Genomic DNA, 20,516 nt, shown 5'->3' on the forward strand with positions numbered 1-20,516 from the left:
ATATTAATAAAGCAAAGTTTATCTATCTGTTTGAATGTTTGTAAAGGCGTTATTTTTAAGGCTTACTACTTGATATGAGGAATTAATAATATTGCAACGAGCGTGTGTACTCTTACTCAGTGCTTGATATATAAAAAAGGACAAGTACATATTAAGGGTTGTAAACCCTTAGCATTTATTAGCGCGCAAGTTTTTATTACTGACAATTTGAACGATATTTTTATATTTTTTCATGCTGATATCATAATTCTACCATTATTAAGAAAATAACCTCCAAGTATTGAGTAACTAAGTGTGGGCTTGTTCATGAAAAACATAGAGGGTCACTAAGTATTTTTTTGGGAGTCATCTTATATACTATGACAGCAATTTTACATTATTAAAGCAAAGTTTGTTCGTACGTCGACACTTAATAACTCTGGATAATGGTGGGTACTTCTGCTAGCCTAATATTTCATTTTGTAGTCAAATATAGGCTTTGTAGTCAAATTTAGGGCATCAGTTATTTAGATACTCAAGAATGTGGACTATAGTGAAGTCCTTCCATTTAATTTCTAAAACTTTATTTGGCTTCGATATGGTACCCTCTAACTTAAAATTATTTCAATATCACAATAAATTTTGGCTACTTTAGTTGCAGTTTGTGGCGTCTGTAAAGATCCAAAAAAATTATTGTTCATATAAAGGAATAATAAACCAAGTCAACAACAACAAAAAAAAAATTAAATAGCACACTCATTTTCAAAAAAAATAATTCAAATATTAAATCTCAGGAAAAAAAGGTCAAAAATTCATAGAAAATAAAAAATGTTTTGGAAAAAAATGATATAATTTAATTAAATGTCAAATATAAATTTTTTTGGAAAAAAAAGAGTCAAATATTGTATTTCCTTCAAAAAATCAAAAATCCCTACATTTCTGCAATGGGACCACAGTCCCTGAAGCCCATCCCTGCGGACACCTCTGGAATGGTATCAATAAGGATACTATTGTAGTTCCAGTCTTAAAAGAAAAATAAAGAGCAACTCAAAAATTAGGATCTATAAACGAATAAGCACATTGACAATAAACTACAGCTGTGTAAAAAAAATGAGATTTATTCTACGAAAAAAAAGTGAAAGAGTAGAATAATAAAAACGATTAAGAGCTAATTGCCATGGTGTTCATTTTAACAACATTCATTTAAATAATTTGATCAATATTTGTAATATTCAGATTCATGGATGAGTCGTTGATGCTGGTTTTTTACGTGGTAACTTGTTTTGAGCAGAGATATATATTTATACAATATTACAAAATATGTTCACATGTACTATGTGAAGATCCATTAAGCCGTAAATTTATTTATGGACTTCCCTAAATATGTATAACCATTTTTTACTGCTTTTTTCCATTCTTTTCTTCACTTACTAAGATAAAAAAAGAAAGCACTCATATATTAAATAGTTGATAGTCTTTAAAAAAAATACTGTTGTGATATTTTATTAATTTTTTTATCCCTCTCTGTCCTTTTTCATTTATTTTACATCTAGGAATAATAAGGGATAAAAGCCTTTTTCTGAAAGTCCTTAAAGAAAATTGATAAGACCTTTGTGTAAAACTCCAGGAAATCCCAAACACGTTTGGAAAATTACAATGTTTGTATGGTGTACATATACAAAACTATATATATAATAAATCATTGTAGCAACTTAAGAGCAGCAAGGCTTTTTCATTTTTTTTTTTTGACCTCACTAGAGAAGTGAAAATGGGCGCAAGGATACAAATTTATTAAATTATTAAATATAGGACAATTAGATAGATTTTGAGAATAATCGGTAATCAGTCATATTTGCCAATTATCAGGCTTGCTGTCTTTCACCTTTTTCAATCGTTTACTAAATAGTATTTATTATAAACCGTTAATCGAATCTCTTTTCACTTTTAATCGTTCATCGTTCACTTTTAAAAACACTTTTACCTTTGATTTAACCAATCTCAGAAAAATAAAATGCAATCATAGTAAATCTACAAATTGCCAACATTTTTTAATGTAAGGTCCGTCAAATTAAGCGCTATATCGGTCCAAGCATGCCCTTTTAATGGCTCCAAGCCTCTCTTACTACATAAACCGGCCTTGGGAGATTATGGATTGGTGATATTATTTTGTTTTGAATGAGGGAATGTACAGGGTTGGCCAGATAAATCTGGAATATGTTTAATTACATCCTGAATAATAGGGAAAGCATTGAACTCGATTGTTTTTATTTTAAAGTAAGAGGTTGGACTTAAGCTTTTAGTTAGTTGCGCAACTTTTAATTCAAAACAAGTATGTACAATCTAGGAGACCTGGAGGTATCCCATCATCGAATTTGCTTGTGCAGGGCATCAAAAAGATGCTCTAGTATCCAAAAAACACATTCTACGATGTCTAAAACCACTGGAAGAAAGAGGGGGCATATCAAAGAAAAGACCACTAGTCCCTGAGTGAAAAACAAAAAAAAACACACCTCCAGATTCTTCATAGGCCTAAAACGGTCTTTGAAGGAATCTCCATAGACTCCAACTAACGTTCTTGCCAAAAAGCACCTAGGAAAATATGCAACAGTCTCCAGAACCAAAAACACTGACCTGCTGTTGAAGACATACCACCTCTTCAAAATAAATATCCTTACACACAAACTGAAGGGCACCCAGGCTGACCATGGAAGAAAATAGCTGAACAGTTTGAAGTCCCATGGTAACCGAATTATCTTTTATTCGGATGAGAAATAAGGAACTGTCGACAGATTCTACAACGTCCAGAACGACAGATGGTTCCCCACAGAGAGAGAGCTAATGTCCACCACGCCTTTAAAACCAAGTTTCTTGTAGCATCACGATCATTGGGGTCATATGGAGTAACGGTAATTTCATGCCCTTGTTTTTCGTTGAGACAAGGAAGAGGGTGGGTGCCAACAGCTACTTTGGGCTGTATAGAAGAGAAGGTGTCATCTGAGGCCAATGGTGTCAAGTTCCTGTTTCAACAAGACTCAGCCCCCTATGATAAGGCCTGCAAGAATCAAAACATGTTGAAAGAAGTGAAGGGGGCATTTTGGCACCCGCAGACCTTGTACTCTAACTCTCCCCCCCCCATATGAATCCTATGGATTATTTCTTTTAGGAGGGGTTAGAGAGGAAGGCCTCTGCCAATTCACACAATAGCACATACTCCTTGAAGGCCTCCATCATCAAGTACTGGAAAAAGTCTCCCCTTTGGACTTGGTTATGGTTAAGGTATGCAAATCCTTTCGCCCTCATATCAAGTGAATGATTGTTGAAAATTACAAACCTATTCTATGATTTTTTTCATTTGTATTATTAGAACTTATAAATAAAGTTTCAAACTTCCTTCCCTTATTGATCAGGATGCCGTTAGTAGTCTGGACTTACCTGAACTATCCCGTAGTTGATTTATTTCCCCTTATAGGATTGAAATTAAATTGTTATTATTAATTAAATGTAATTTCGAATTAATATCTTCTTATAACCCTCTCTTTTTCGTTTTTAAACACGTCCCATATGTAAAGAGTTGGCAGTAAATCCGTACTATATACAAATGATTTAAAAAAAGTGTAAAGTACTCCCAAATATCAAATAAAGTCATGAGTACTCATCTATGTCATAGAAAATATATCTATTGAGAAAAATCAAAGTACTTCATGAAAAAATTAGCAAAAAAATACATTATAGAAGATGTTAAAAAAATGGGATCTTAGGACTGTCGATCATTGGAATTTTTTATAAAAATATTGATGGTTTATTAAGGCAAATAAGATATATGCAATATATATGCACATATCTTGAAAAATAAAAATTACTTTTTTCATTATAGAACAATATAATACGAACATATTATATTACTACTTAGTTGTATAATGTATTATATTATATAATAGAATAATTAAAAAGAGGGGTGTGGGGAACTCATTGACGTCATGTGCGATCGATCTTACCTTCTTTAAGAACCGAGAAGGTTGACTGGACTACGTTTTTTCGTCCCTACACTTATCTCAGACCGGTCTAGGATTTCCAGACCGAAACCCAGCACTCATATTTAGTTATAGTGTAAAGCCATAGATTGGTTATATCTCCATTCTGCTTAAGATTGCTTTTATGTTATTTCACCATATGTTTTTTTTTTTTTTTTTTGTACGACTATAACCCTTTCAGCCTCATTCCATCATTCTATGTAGGTAGGTAGGTATGAAGAAGAAAAAAACCTAATTTGTCCAATTCGATATTGTGATGATTCCGCTTTATCATCTTTATTTTCAATTATAGAAGGATATCTCCAAATACTTATTAGCGTTATTTATTTGATTTTGTTCTCAAAATAAATTGATTGAAATCAATTTTCTTTTTTACTTAACCATTGTGATGATAACTGATGATATATATATATATATATAATGAAATGTTAATATAACGATATATAGATTACTAATATACCTATAGGTTTTGTAGTGACAGATGGATAGATATCTTTCAATCCACATTCACCGAGATATATCAAATTACAATCACATATAGAGATCCATTTTTCACTTTCTCCATGTTTCTAATCATTCTGATTTAGCAGTTTCATTTTATATTTGTTGTGTACATTCTACAATGTACCTTAGAGTGATCCCTATTTTGTAATAAAATAGTAAGAAGGACCTCATTAGACTGATTCTTAAAATGTTTTTTCTCGAAACGTCCAAAAAGGATCTTTTTGGTAGAAAGTAGTCGTGTGCCAATGAGCAAAACTCATTAATTGATAATCGATTTGTATAAAGTTAATATAAAAAAAAAGACCTCAAAAACTTAGCTTGTATACCTTTAATGTGAGTATTTACTTGTAACTCGTACAAACTAGGGATTCCTACTTTTTCTTTTTCGAGCCCATTATGAGATGTAAATCTTCCCCAACTGACTTTATTTCTATGTTAATTTCAGAGTCTATGTATTCCCATAGACAACACTTTCTAGAAATACCTTGATTTTTAGTCATGAAAATCGTGTGTATTTTGGGCATGTTAAAAGACAGAAACCGAAAATCAAAATGGTAGCTCTCACAATTTGGGAAATGTTTGAAGCATAGCATGCTTAGCTGTCATGACGTTCTATTAGATCAGCTGAACTAAAAAAAAAATCAGCACCTTTTGAAATTATTTTATATATTTAATTAGGGATGTGAAAATTGTCGAAATCCTCGTCAGAATACATACAAAAATAGACATTTATTTGCATGTAATATGTATTTATTTCTCTGAGGAAAGGGGGTTCAAATCTTTTTCATTTCACAAAATAGTGACCACTCTGATGTACCTATATATGTAATAATAATAGATAAAGTAAAATTCTTCAATGTACACATTGGAATGAAGGAGGGAACACGAGGTGTAATGTGTGTCTAGGACGTAAGAAGGTTTATTCAAGAAATTTATTCTTTTTATTTCCTATTTCATGTTTATAACGTTTTGTTATTCCTCAAATAAACAACAAAAAATAAAAGAAAACAAAAGGAGGAAGAAGCAACAAAAACATTCCCCCCTCCCCCCTCTCATCATCAGCATCAAATGTTGACCCTCTCACAACAACCATGTAAAACTTGATACAAACATCATCCTATTAATATAACTTTAATTGTAAAAAATATAACCTTAAAACTGAGGATACATTTTGTTGTAGTTGCAACCTGGGGTGTTGATAGATTCCATCTTTTATCAACACTGTTATATAAATACCTATATAAGTAACTTTATTATATCTATAGAAAGTTAGATGGGATTCGTGTGAGAGCGCGAGGAAAAGGCGGGAGCGAGACATATGGTATTACGGAATTGAGTTAATATCAGCTGCCTGTTATATCTTTTTTCCCGGGGATGGGGGCGAGGTAAATGAATTACTGTTATAAAGAGGAGAACCTTCTACATTTAAAATAAGATTATTGGAGGGAAAATGCTCTAATTATATTATTTAAATTCATATAATTTTTAAATCAGTTTTCACCAAAGATAGGCAAAAATTCTTCTTTTTATAGAAACAATTGCTAGGTTATTTTATACGTCTACTTGCTAAATTTCAGACTGATCTGTTTGACCATACTGGATTCTATGTGTGATATCACCAGAAGCTGACTTAAAAAATATATATATATGATATTATATTTGGGGGGAATTCAGAATCTTCTAGGGGCTCAAGCCCCCTCTCAAGAGACCCACTCGTTGAAACCATGATCCACTTTTTAAAATAAAAATGATCCAGTGTATTTTTCTTTTAGTTTTTTTCATTAATGTTCATGAGTTAACTCTAGTACGATTTAAAGCCCGTTGGTTCTAACGTCACTGACCTGTGGATACATAATAGGAGACAAATCACGTTGAGGCCACAAAAAGTTCCTATCTTATATTTTTACAAGCCTCCCCTTGAATTTGGTTGATTTTACACTACATCTTGCTCCATATCATTTTCCTTAAAAAATAGATAAGTTCTATAACTTGCTTAAAATTCTATTTCATACAATTTCTATTTATAAAGTTGATGTTTCAACTCCAATGCTCGGATCTTTTCTGGCAAATACAGGAATGTTGTATTTAGTCCTTGGAGATACAAAGTCAACTCATTTAAGATTGCAAGGATATTAAACAACGAAACAATTTTATGAAGTAGGTTTTGTCCCTGGAAAGTACTTTAAACTTTAAATTTGTGACTCAAAAATGTTTTTAATTCATCACGAATATCAAAAACACGTTTTAAAACTTTATCTCTGGACAACCATCTCACATAAGTGTGAAATAATATAAAATTATTGGATGCATCCAACTCACCACAAAGTTATGAAAATAGCCGGCTCTTTGAAATACAAGCTTATAAAAAATTCCCGACAAACACCACAAATTTTTTCCCGAGGAATATCATGTTTTAGCATAAATTAACCAAGTTTGTTAAAGACATCCCGTGCAGGAGTTTTCGTTTTAAGAGGTTTGCAAGAAAAAAAAACATCTTCGAAAATTCCTTTATAAAAATAACTCACGTAAACCAATAACTGAGAATAGTTTGGTACATCTGTTGATTTATCAAGCAGGATACTAAATATTCCAAGTGGATTCGCAGGGCCCACTGCAGTTATATCTATTATGGTTTGTAACTAAAAAATGATTCCAAAGCGACTTGTTTATTTGACATTATAGGTATTAGTCCGCCATGTGACTTACGTAACTGATTTGAAGTATAAATGTATATAACTGTTTGCAAAAACAGTCATTTTAAGAGGTTTAATTTAGCTGCAGTGTTTAATTTCCTGCAAATATTAGAAGAACAAAATATTTTTTGTTAACATTTAAGAATCAATTTTAGCTATAAATAATAGCTACAACTATTTTTTAAACTATGATTTACATAAATAAGTGCTATATATTAAAGTGCAAATAATTAGTCATTTTATTCCAATACAAATTTTTCAGTTCCGCCGGATATTGATGATTTAAAAACAAGTTCTGATGTCATTGTAAATGAAGGAGATGATGCACATTTGCTTTGCAAAGCCAACGGGCATCCAAAACCTGAAATTGTCTGGTTACGAGAGGATAAGAAAACGTTTACCATCCATGATCCTCACAGGAATGCTACAAAGAGGCATAAAGGTAGGACTTTTTAAAAGTTAAATAAATACTCATTCCATTTTGAAAAATACATTATTTATGGCCCCTCAACATAAAAACAAGCTAAAATGATTTTTCTCAAAATTGAGTGTGGACTACACTTGTATTCTTTGACAAATTATCGTCCATTTTTATACACGTGTAAATCTTATCTACCCTTTGAGTTGGCTGCAAATTGTACTTAAAGTAAGTAATTAAATAATGAGAAACGGAGGAATTTCATTTGAATGACATATATGGGTCAATATAAATCTCTTAAATCAAATGAACGTTCTAAACTGTAGGTATATTTTTGGATATCTTAAAGCATCATACAATGACTAATAAACCTATAATTGACTCAGAGATATCTATGACTAAGGGGCGCCCACAGGGGTGAAACGAAGGAACTTTCAAAAACTATCGCATTCAAAAAAAAAAAAAAAATATTTTACTTTTCTAAAAAAATTAATTATTGAAATTTTTTCAAAAATTCCAAAAAAATAAGCCCCCTCAAAAAAAAAAAAAAAAAATCAGTATAATCCTTCGGACGCTTTTGATGAAGTATGGGGCTGTATTTACATATAAAGCAAAAAATTTTCTCAATTTCTGTTTTTGTTATTATTTTTCATGTTGACGTACTGCAGATCTATTTTTATTTGAAAAATAAGCCTTTTCATGTGAGGTCAGTATTTTTGATGTCGGTTGTTTTGGGACCCTCAAAACCAAGTTTTATAACTCTCTACATCAACATAAATCTTGTATATATATATAGTAGATTTAATTAGAAGCAATTTCTATGAAGGAATTTGGAAAAACGATATCCTTCGAAAATAAATTATATATTATACGGAAAGGAATCCGTCTTTATTTCCTGCTCCCAGTATTCAGCAAATGGATGTGTAAGATTCAATAAATGTACATAATTTTTAAAGAAAAAATACGAATTTTTAAAAATTTCCGTAACAAGGCAAACATAATTGCTCGGAAATGTCCTCTGTATTCATGATGCATTTTGTCACGAAAGAGAGGGATCGTCCTAGGTAAAGTAATACGCGGAAAAAAACTTTTATAAGAAAGATTGTTGAACTAATCATTGAAAAATATCAAAATTGAAGGGTGCATTGTATATATTTCTAAAAGTCCTACGTAGAAATAGTAGAACGGATGGCAAGGATATATATTTTAATGGAGATAGTAAGTATTTTTTTTGTATTCTTAGAGTCATTTGATAAAGTTTAATCTTATTTCCATATTGTAGATAAAAATTAACTGTTACACTGAAAATAATAAGATATTGTTCTCTTAATATCCTACTTTTCTCGTGCTAATTGATCCCAACAGTAATTGTTATATAAATGTAAATGTTTTTAAGGATTTTTAGTAGATAATATTTTGATTATTTTCAAACATCACTGTTTATCATTGACATCAAGTGTTATTTAATGTGTGTTAATATTTAATTAAAATACTTTTTGATAAAGGATGTAATGGTCATGTACATTTTATGTAGTAAAAAATCAACTTTGTCTCAAGATCCTAAAATATTGTAAATTTGTTAAAATGAGGCAAAATTCAAATATAGTACCAAAATACAATTTATCAAAATTTGTCAAAACTAATTCATTTCATGAATTACATAATTTTTTCCAGCAGTAGGTTTTCCATCTTTAATAAGTTTTTCAGTATAAATTCAGAATATTTCGTCTTGAAATAACTATATATATGAAAATTAAAGTTAATAGCATTGATAAAAATATTCTGCATTCGAAGAATATAAATATTTATTCAGTTATCTTGAATACCTTCCCTACAAAAGTTTTCATACAAACATCAGTAAAATGAAGAGTCTCATTTGAAAGTTAATATTATTTTGCATATTTTTTTTCAACTTTATTATTATTTCATAGGGTAAGGAATAATCTTTCTGTTATAACTTAAAAAGATTTGCCGTAATAAAAAGTTAGATTTTGATTATTTTTTTAGTTCAACTGATAAAAAGGTTTTTTCAATATAATTCAATTATTGAACATTGTAAGAAATGAATATTTTGAGGGAAGGAAAGTTCAGAAATTAAAAATAATATGTCAATTACCGGTGCCACATTTAATCAATTTTCAAATACTTTTAAAGAATATTTATGGTTATATTACTATGCCTGTTTTGTAAATTAAACATTATTTTTTTCAAGAATTATGTATGTATTTTTATTATTTTAACTTGGCTTTCTTAAAATAAAGCAATACTTAGTAACCATGTATTTCGAAAACATATTTTAATTAGTTAAATTGTTTTAAAACAACTGTTTTTACAGCTACTTTGACAAATCCAAGTCAGCTGTTTTTAATTAAAAATATTTATTTGTCAAAGTACTGTAAGTTTTGAGTTCCATTGAAGTGATGATTTTTTAAAGTTCACTAAGTTTATGTTACTCTCATAGTGAGCGCTGGAAAAATTCCATTCGTTACAGAAACAGTGGACACTTATTTTTAAGTTTGTTCATGATATTAAAGACGGAAAATCCATTCTTTGGTTATGAATAATGGTGCTTTTTAATTTTCTACAATAAAATGGATCTGAGAAATTCATTTCAACAATCTGAGTTTTTTTTTTGTAATATTTGTCATTATGAGTCATTTTTAATTGGGACTCCAGAACCAGTTTAAGACTAGACTTCCCGAATAAAAAGGATTGTCACAACACAGGTTACACATTGTACACCAACTACGAATTGCTGTTGGAATAATAGCTTCATTTTACACAGAAAGGAAGTCAGTTGAAGATTTACAACAATGTGCTCAAGAAGAAAAAAAAAATGGTAGTCCACAGTTGAACGAGTTAAAAATTTAATAATCGTAAAATCAAAGACATCTTTAAACCATTACAAGGAATAAACAAATATTTATTTAATTTACAGAAAATAAAACTACGTGGTGTTTATAAAATAAATACTTGCATGGATATTTTTCTTTCATCTCCTGGTGTAGAATACGGCTTTGATAAAACTCAAGGGTACATTGCTTATGTTACTTTCTCTTTCCATCTCGAAATTGGAGATGGAAAGTTAAAATTAAATTATTGCTACATTTTAACAATTGCCAGGGATAACTATCTATAAGTTTTTAGATCTTCTAAAGTATACACAAAGGCCGAAATTAACTGTTTAATCTTGATTCATTGTAGAAATAAGAAAACACTTTACATCGTCTCCTTCGCCATCCTCCACAGATCGACTCCGAGCTCCCCTCTCCTGACATCGCCCAAAACAGACAATCTCACAAAAAATTCCTCCTCATAATAAGGCCTTCCATTTACTTTTATGATCCTCCACTGTGCTAATTGTCTTAATATCTATAAAAAGTCGATATATCTCTCCTTCTACTCAAATAATATATTATTAGATTTTAACTTTTTTCGTGGTACATCACTAATAAAAATCAATCTAGCATGCTTTTGTGTTGAAAGGTCACATCTATCAAATATCCATTGTCCGTTGTTGCTATCGTACGTACGGTTGTATTAAAAAACATAAACACACATTCTATTACGAGCTGCTTTCATCTACCATCAGAGTATTTAGAATGGATATGTGTACAAAATATATGTACATAAGATTGTTATTTTGCTTCTATGTGTAAGTACCAATGATAATGGGATGGATATACTTTGATCTTGAACTACATACATAGATATTTTGGTGGTGGTGGATATCCTTTTAAGAACACAACAATAACTGAATAGATGAAAAAGGGTATCAAAGTAGAAAGTAGTGATGTACCACGAGTAAAGCTCAACAATTGATAATTGTATAAAGTAAAGAATGAAAGATACCAAAAACTCGACTCGTGTACTGTAAAGACGAGTATTTAATATTAACTTGACAAAAATGTGAATTGCCCTTTTTTCTTAAGTTTGAGTACATTAAAGCATGTAAATCTTCCTTGACTGATTTCCAACTTTCTAGTGTTGCATCAATCCTTATTTAGGACTAAAGGCTGCAGTTTGTCCAGTTCACTCCTGTTCCAGTTCAGTCCGGCATATCAGTACAAAAAACTTATAAATTTCGGTCCTTGATCACGTCACTCAATTATATTTCTTCTTTTCTTAATCAGATCTAGTACTGACAGTCTGAAGGACTGACAGTCCTTTGACCGATTACTTCTACCTGGAGGAATGACTTCCTTTCTCTGTCAAATTTAATTTAGAATGTATTTTTCCCAGAGAAAACACACATGTACCCCCTCCCCTGGACAACTGCTTCCTATCATTTAACCCCTGAGAAAGTACCCATCGTCCTAATAACCACTAGTATTTCACTCCCAAAGCCATCTCCCTCCTAAACCCTTACCTCCATCCTTTTTAATCATTATTATTGAGAAGTACATTTAGTAAATGATGGAGGGCTTGTTTGGAGCGGTTGTTGGGGTAGTTCGAACAAAAAAGTAATTATGAGCTGTATAAGTCATCAAAATTTTAATACCGAAAGATTGAATGTTTGGTTGTATAGTTGATATTTATCTTAATAGGTGGTAAAATACTGGCGGGAAGCTGGTTCAGGGAGGGGGACTTTATGAGGGAAATGCTAGGAGGTACTTGTTCAATAGTAAAGTTTAGGGAGGGGGTATTTGTCCAGCGAAGGGGGGGGGGATAGGTGCCCTAGAACCGTAGAAGTATGTTGATTATTGTGTAATGTGTATCTCCGGGAGTGGCATTGGAACTTTAGGCACCAGCCATAATTTGTCACCCTCCCCATTTGTGGAATTTTTATAATTAAAACAATAAAAAATTTATTCTTGTTTAAAGAAATTTAAGCATCAATTTACATTAAAAAAATATACCATTTTCTAAAAAGCAAGATGTCCCACCACCGATCCCCAAAAAAATAATTCAGGCTCCCCTGATTACTTCTTCATTATATCAATTGACCACCAATTTAAAATATATTCTGGGGTCGGTGACCCTCGGCCTTGTTCACACAACAAATTTTTTTAAAACGCTTCTGTGTTTCTGTTGATCGAGCTTTTAAAGTTCTGCGTCCACACGGGGAAGACATCTGCTTAAACCGAACGGGTAAGGAATGTGAACATATCTAATAAGATTCTTATTATCATGGCACCATTTTTAATCATTCTTTAATAAATTTGCCTGACAAGTAGTATTGTTAGCGAGGTAAAAATGTTATTGGGAGTAACAAGTCTAGCTCATAGTTCTTCGAGTATCTTTTTTTTTATAGAAATACGGGAATAGTTCAGTAGCAAAATTCAGCTCACAGCACATCACTACTAGAAAGAGACACACACCTTTACCACTTTTTGTATACATATAAAACAGAAATGATAAAAATAAAAATGATAATAGTAAAACTCACCTAAGGTTTTGTTAAGGAGATTTTCCTTTCCTCTTCGTTGTTATTTCTTTGTTTTTGTTTTTTGTTAAGTCCCATGGGGGAACGAAGAAAAAAAAGAAAAGAAAAGGAGTCAGATAGTGGCTAAGATTAGAAAACAGAGTAAAAAGCATAAGAAGAAAAGAATGTCAATTTAGTTTGGATCCCTTCTCCCCCCCCTCCCCTTAATACATACATACTTCTTGACCCTTACAACGACAAAACTAATTAATTAAGCCTCGAATAATTATTTACCTACTAGTGTTGGGTTTCAGTCTGAGACCGTTAGGATCAGTGACAAAAATCGTGTGTTATTTTCAGCTGGCCAGTTTTTTCCTTCTTATTTCTATTTAATTCCTAATTAGTCCTTTTCTAAATAGATTCAATTATCCCCCCCAAAAAAAAAAAAGGAATTTTGCTTTTTTGCGAGAAAAGTTAAAATTTGAAATTAATATTTGAGATTTAATTATATACTTTTTAATTTTTTTTCCAAAAAATTTATGAATAGTGAATGGCTATGGATTTTCGAAATTTTTATTCAAAAAAATTAGTTTTAGATTTTTTTTTCAAAATTTCTTACTTCTGAAACATAATTTTTGAATTTTTTTGTCAACAACTTGAGATTTTTGGAAATTTTTATTCAAAAAATTAAATATTTGGTGAATGTTGTAGATTAATGAATTTTTTATCAAGAAATTTAATATTTTGTTGCTATGGAGTTTTTAATTTTTTTTCCAAAAAATTTAATTTTATGAGAATAGCTGTGGGTTTTTGAAATTTTTTCCAAAAAATTGCACATTTTAAATTCTTTTCGAAAAACATATATTTTGCGTCAACAATTGGGGATTTCTGAAATTATTATCCAAACAATTAAATATTTTTTGAATGTTGTTGATTAATGAAATTTGTTTTCAAAAACTGTAATTTTTGTAAACAGCTATCAATTTTTTAATTTTTTGAGAATAAATAGGGATTTTTGAAATTTTTTTTCAAACTTTCATATTTTAAATTATTTTCGAAAAAATTTCACTATTTGTGAACAGCTGTGGGCTGTTGAATGATCCTCATATTTATTTAATGCAAAAAAAGTAGAAAGAATTTTGGAAGAGTTTTTTTTTTTAATTTCGAAAGTTACCCTCCCCCCCAAAAAAAAAAAACCACTTCCAAAATGCTATCTAATTTTTTGCATAAATAAACATGAGGATCATTCAACTTTTGTCTGTATTTTTTGCTTATGGATATGATGGGGGTCCTGACTTCTTTTAATAAGAAATATGCTTTATACTTACATAGATAAATATTCAATTGCAGTCGTTTGAACATCTTTGCGCCACTCATGTCATAAATTACATCATTTTATAAGATTTTTTTTTGTTGAATATTTATGTATAGGAGTGAATGTCTTTTTTTTTTTTTTTTTTCTTCTTAGAATTGAACCAACTTTTTACATTTTATTATTACATATGTGTAATGCATTCATATGTTATTAGAATATTCATAGAATAGATATAATATGTGAAAAAAGTTTTTCACTCCCCCCCCCCTTTCGTGTATGTCTAATTTGAATTTTATTGGAACGTAAGAATGATATCATCTCTTTTTTATTTTATTTTATTCATTCTTCTCTTTTCAACTTCATCTGAAGAAGAAAGTCAATGGAAGAACATTTTTTTTTTTTTTTGTATAAGGAAAATTGTAAATTGTATTAAAGTTTTTATCAAAAGAGTCATTAATTTATATAAATAAAGCAAAGTCTATCTATATGTAAAACGTAAGTCATTTTTGATCTAAGAAATAAAAATGTAGTCATATTAATGAAATATTACATGTGTTTTGCAAGTAGCATCGATCGTTTATACGGAGTAAGCTGTTTATAGTGCTCCATATCTATACAAAAAATAAAATAATATAATATAGAATTGTTAAGAGGAATTGCGTTATATTAACATAAATACGCATTATAGCTTAAAATTAGTATTCCTAGCCAAGTCCTACACCTAAACAGGATAAATATTTCGATAATCAAATAGTCATAAAAAACAAACATACACTAAATATTATAAATCATAAAAATTAATCCATTGGTCTCCCTTGATAAAATTGTTAGCTAGAAGATGTTAATGTTCCCCCTCCAATATTTAGATAATACAAATTCAGTTAAAAAATACGCCAAAGGGCACTCGACAAACGCATGCAATGTAGTACTAAAAAACTTTCCACAATCTTTACAGAGATTGTAGTAAACAATACAGTCTGTGGAAATCTGAAATTAAGACGTGATTTTTTGGTTTTTTTTCGACAACTCTACTCAACGTATTCCCTATCGTGTTAGCTCAAGACTCTAGCAGTTTCAATTTTCTTACGAAATTACAGTTTTTACTTAAATTTATCTCGGGAACCAATCATGTTATTGCAAGAAAACAAAATGTTTTTGCAGATAAATATCTAGATCAACCGGGTGTAGAAAAAGTACTGAGCCCTGTCTCTAAGTAGTAATCAAAATACTCATAATTGATCAGGATGATGTTGTACATAGTAATTATATTTAATAATATTTTTTACTATAACAATGCACATTACTTATGAATCTGGCCACTACCAGACTAAATGACAGCCTCCAACTGACTCCGGAACCCCTTGCACACATTGGTAACATAGTAATTTTTCATGATCCTCCACTGTGGGTAAACGAAGGTCTTCAGGGCATAAATATTCTGATGGTAGATTATGCAGGCCTTCTTCTCAATTTGCCATCAAATGGTGTAATCCAGTATATTCAGATCTGGGCTCTGAAGGGACCAAAGGTTCTTGGACTAGAAGTTCATGTTGCTACCCATCCACTCTTGTACAATATTAGCAGTAATGGTCGGAGCCCTGTCCTGCTGAAATACATAAGCCTAGTTGGACCTCTTCATGGTCGTTGTGGTCTTTGGGAGCACAGGGTAACAGGTATCCAACTGGAAACCAAATTGAAGGCATTTTTTCTCCAGATGATGCCACAACCCCCAATATTATCACAAAGGCCAGATGGTTGATCTTGGTGACTGTCCTGATGCTGTTGTCAGCCTTGCCAAAGTAAACCACCGATCATTTTGCTTTTCCTCTCAAATCTTGTAAGCGACCTTCCCCCAGCCTTTCGTATGGCCTTACCCAAAGTAGACAGATGGACCTTCTTCTTCTTGGAGTACTCGGAGATCCTCATCGTTGGGTTGACCTAAAAGGCATCCAGGACGTCTTCAGGCTTCACTTTGGTGGGACTTCCACTCTTGGACTTGTCGTTCAGGTTGTCCCCATCAGCCAAACGATTTTTGACCCGACATACTGTGGCCTTGCTGACGTTTTAGACCTTCATGATGTCTGAGGTGGTCCTCCTGGTGTGGATTAATTTGCCTATTATGGCTCTTCTTGCCTCCAATACAACATAATACAGAGTTTTTGTTTACAACATGTACATCAATCAAAGGCTTAAAATCGAAAAATAATCGGAATTTTAAGATTTAATCATCAACAGTTATTCAAAATTGTATTTTTAGAAGGTGTCATTACTTTTTCTACACCCGGTAAAGTAAATTTCATAAAAATATGAAGCAGTCAATATAAAATACCTTATTTGACGATTTGATATGGGTTGACTATAGTTGTGAAAAATATGTCGTAAACGAGCAGGATACTTTTTGTGTTACTTTGAGTAGAATTGGGGATCCACATCAGAGTAATTCATATCTATACGTCCTTGTTAAATACGGAGTGGGATTTGTGTTCATTTACTTCATCTCATAGCTGCTCACAGCTAACTTAATAAAACGACATGGCAAATAAGCTATTCGCCTCCAAACCATTCTTCAAATTGTAAAAGTGACTACATTCAATTTTTTTCTTTTTTAACACTCTGGTAGGTCATATTTTTTTCAGCTATAGAAATTATCTTAAGTTTTTTGAATAACTTATTTTTAAAATTATTTTTAGACTCTCTCTACAGATTTGAGACCTTTTTAAGAATAATTATTTCCACATTGTGTCGTTCATTTCTTCCCACAATGCTTAGACAAATAGTCTCAGAGCATTGATGTTGGGGCTAGTGTGTACGATAGGCCTTTCTTTTATCGTGGCAGTGAGAAATATTACTACATTAAAACCATAAATTGAGAGTTAAATTTACATGTTTCTCAAGATGCAACTACTAAGGAACACAGCATCTCCACTTTTTTTCTTCTTTTTTTTTAGAGAGGCCGTTAATTTTTTAATAAAAAATCTGAAATTAAATCCATTGTATGGGGCCTGAATTTGACATAGTTACTTTTATTTTTTTTATGGAAACTAATACTTTTTTCTAAAAATTATCTCCTTTCGGAATTTCAAATTTTTCATACAACGATCATATTTACATGATGACGACAAAATACTTTGATTCGAAGGAGAACGTATTCAGCCCCTCCAGTCCATCCCCTGCACTCGTCCTTAACTTGATTCAAGTACAAAAAAATAATTGAAATTTGTTGATTAGTGTTATATATTCAATGTATTATTATATAATTAAGATTTATCCTTTCCTTTTTGGAAATTTTTTGAAGTGATCAATGGATCAAAAAGCTCTTCGTGTAATTTAGCACTAGTTTTGAAACATGTTTTTTATTACTCCAGATACTAAAACCACCTTCTCCTCTTAATAAATCAAAGGGATCTAAACTACTAATTATATACGTATTTGACTATATGTCATTCCATTATTTTTCGATTGCATGCAACAAATAAATAAAGTAGGAACCATAAAAAACAATGAGATTTGTTAATTTAATTGAATCAAACTAATATATGAATGTAAGTTTATGGGGGGTAGAGAACGGAAAGGGAAGTAGGGAATATCAAATTGTGAACGTCATAATGAAAAAAAAAAAAAAATAATAATAACCCTCATGAAAAATGAAGAAAGTGGTTGAGAGAGCCATGATTATTTCTTTTAATTTACTTTTCTTTTCTTCCGTCTGGAGGGGGGTTCTCCAGAATTGCAGCAGACAATTGAGTAGAAACGTCAAAAACATAATAAGAGAGTCAAAGGAGGAAGTCAGGACAAACTCATTCATGCAAAAGAATTGACACATGATTTAAAGGAAATCAAAATGTTATGTACATGAAAAACATGGCACTATTTGGTCATTTCCATTAGGGCTTTCCATTTTTTCAACAATTATTATTAACTTTAATTTTTATCCATATAGATATTTCACGTCAAAATATGGTTTTGAATCAAAATTATTTTCTTAAAACGTTATTTTTTTTAAAACGTTATACGTTTTAAAGACCAAACCTACCACAATTGAAAATTTTCATGCAATTCATACAAAATAGGTGCATATTGAGATGTGACATAATTGCATCAAACCTATAACAATTAATTACTGCTTTATTTGAACAAATTTACATCAAAAGTCATTATTTTTTGAGCTTATAATTCTTGCACATGCGCTCAAGACAAATTATATATCCCGCACATTTGCAAGGCTTAACATTTGTGAATTGCATTCTCAAACTGAAGAACATGTGTTTGTTTTTTTGTTTTTTTTTGCAAGACAGTTAACACATTTTCCTAACCTGTTCTCGAAAGAAAGAAAATATTATATTAAAGAGTTAATATCAGGCTTTTGGAAATGTTTACAATGCACCAAATCAATTTTGATATTTTTCTCTGATCCGTTGTACAATCTTTCTTATCAAAGCTTTTGCGTGAATTACTCTGCCGAGCACAATACCCCTTTTCTGTTACAACATTTCTTGAGAATACAGATAACATTTTTCCAGCAATGATACTTGAACATTTTATTTATTATGTCTTAAAATCCATATGCTGAGTAATAGTAGCAGCAAATAAAGATTGATTCTTTTCGGAATTTACATATAATAATTAATTGTATAGGTGGATATCGTTTATCCAAATCTATTCATAGAAGTTGCTTACAATTAAAACTAGTATTTATGTATAACATTTCTGATAGTGCAGAGAGACCACCTACGTCTATTACCTTTTTGGGAATTCTTCATTAAAGGTTTTTTGGTATTTGAAGGATAAATCTAATCGACTCTCATCTTTTTGATGGATTTGATCCATTCCTCACTCCTTGAGATTCGATAGGAAGTAATATATTCTCCTTTTTTTACTAACCTGTATGGTCTGTTTTACATCACTGGCCAATACAACAATCTGTTATTTTCACATAAATTCAAACGTATAGTTTAATAGATTTTTACTAAATTTTTTGCTGACCTGCGTAATTTGCCCGAATTATCAAATTTTTTCTTGCAAAAAACGCAAAAATTCTTTAATTTGGTGGGACTCTGACCCACACTTGTGGACATCCCTGACTTAAACCTTGGTTTTTATCTCAAACAATATCTCTCTATTGCCTAGTTTTATTATTTATCTGACCCTAAAATATATTAAAAATAAGTTATGACACAGTTTATCTTACTATTTCAATTGTAATAGTTTATTTCTTTTATTTTCCTTGAATATCCCTACATTTCTCGTGTTTAATAAAACAATATCAAAAATTGTGCAATTTTACATATTTATGTTAATCAATTGTGTCAAGTAGTGTTAAATTAAATTTTTATTCTTAAAAACCATTTGATGTAGTTTAATCTATATTTATAGGAAATTTGTACATTTTATGTAGAGTTAAAATATCAATTTTGAGCCCCCCAGAATGGTGTTTCCTTTAATTATGATGTATTTTATTACATCAATGAAAATGCTATAGTCAAGTGAGTAAATATATTGAGTTATAGAAACCCAGAAAAAAATGTTATGACGACTAATGTATAGAACACAGAAAAATATTCCATTATATTTCAACAAATTTTTAACAATTTTATACGTACTACAATGAAAATTTATTTTAACTACGCTGTTGTATAGAATATTAAAAATGATCACCTAAAAAAGTAATTTTAAAATCGGCCAACGACTCAGTAATAACATTAAATTTGCATGGTTGAATTAAAGTTGATGGAATTAATTAGCATAAATAAAAAAACTCGATTGGAATATGGAACTCTTGAAGAAAACAAGAGTTTTTCTTTCAAATTTTTTTTGCAATCCTTCATCCTCCAATTGGGCATCAAAGGTATTCCTGTCGAAACATAATAATATTTTAAATCATTGTTTTCCCTTAGTTTTACAATAATTTTATCATCAAATTCAAGCTCCACGCCCCCAAAAATTGTAATTTGATACAAAAATCCTAAGTATGACCTTTAAAATCCGTGATTAAAGTTTTTCTATATGTGAACGCCACCTAGTGGTTAATATTTTAAAAAGGGTCATATCTCGCTAACCGGTTGGCTGATTTTAAAATAATTTTTTTGGAAGTGTATGTTTAAAAGTATACATGCCATTTTAAATTTTTTTTCACATAATTCAACCATGGGTATATTTTGCATTTGTTGAAATATAATGAAAATACCCGGATATATAACATACAAAACTTCTT

General features: G+C 30.7%; 1 protein-coding gene across 1 annotated transcript in view; it reads left to right on the forward strand.

Moving 5' to 3' along the window:
• LOC121121616 (uncharacterized) overlaps window positions 1-20,516 on the forward strand; it is a 141,565-nt gene that overhangs the window by 73,014 nt on the left and 48,035 nt on the right. The window contains exon 9 of the mRNA XM_071890079.1: window positions 7,470-7,649. Coding sequence (XP_071746180.1) covers window positions 7,470-7,649 — 180 coding nt within the window. The remainder of the gene's footprint in view (window positions 1-7,469; window positions 7,650-20,516) is intronic.

The sequence above is a fragment of the Lepeophtheirus salmonis genome, chromosome 7, assembly GCF_016086655.4.
Source record: "Lepeophtheirus salmonis chromosome 7, UVic_Lsal_1.4, whole genome shotgun sequence".
Classification (NCBI taxonomy): domain Eukaryota; kingdom Metazoa; phylum Arthropoda; class Copepoda; order Siphonostomatoida; family Caligidae; genus Lepeophtheirus; species Lepeophtheirus salmonis.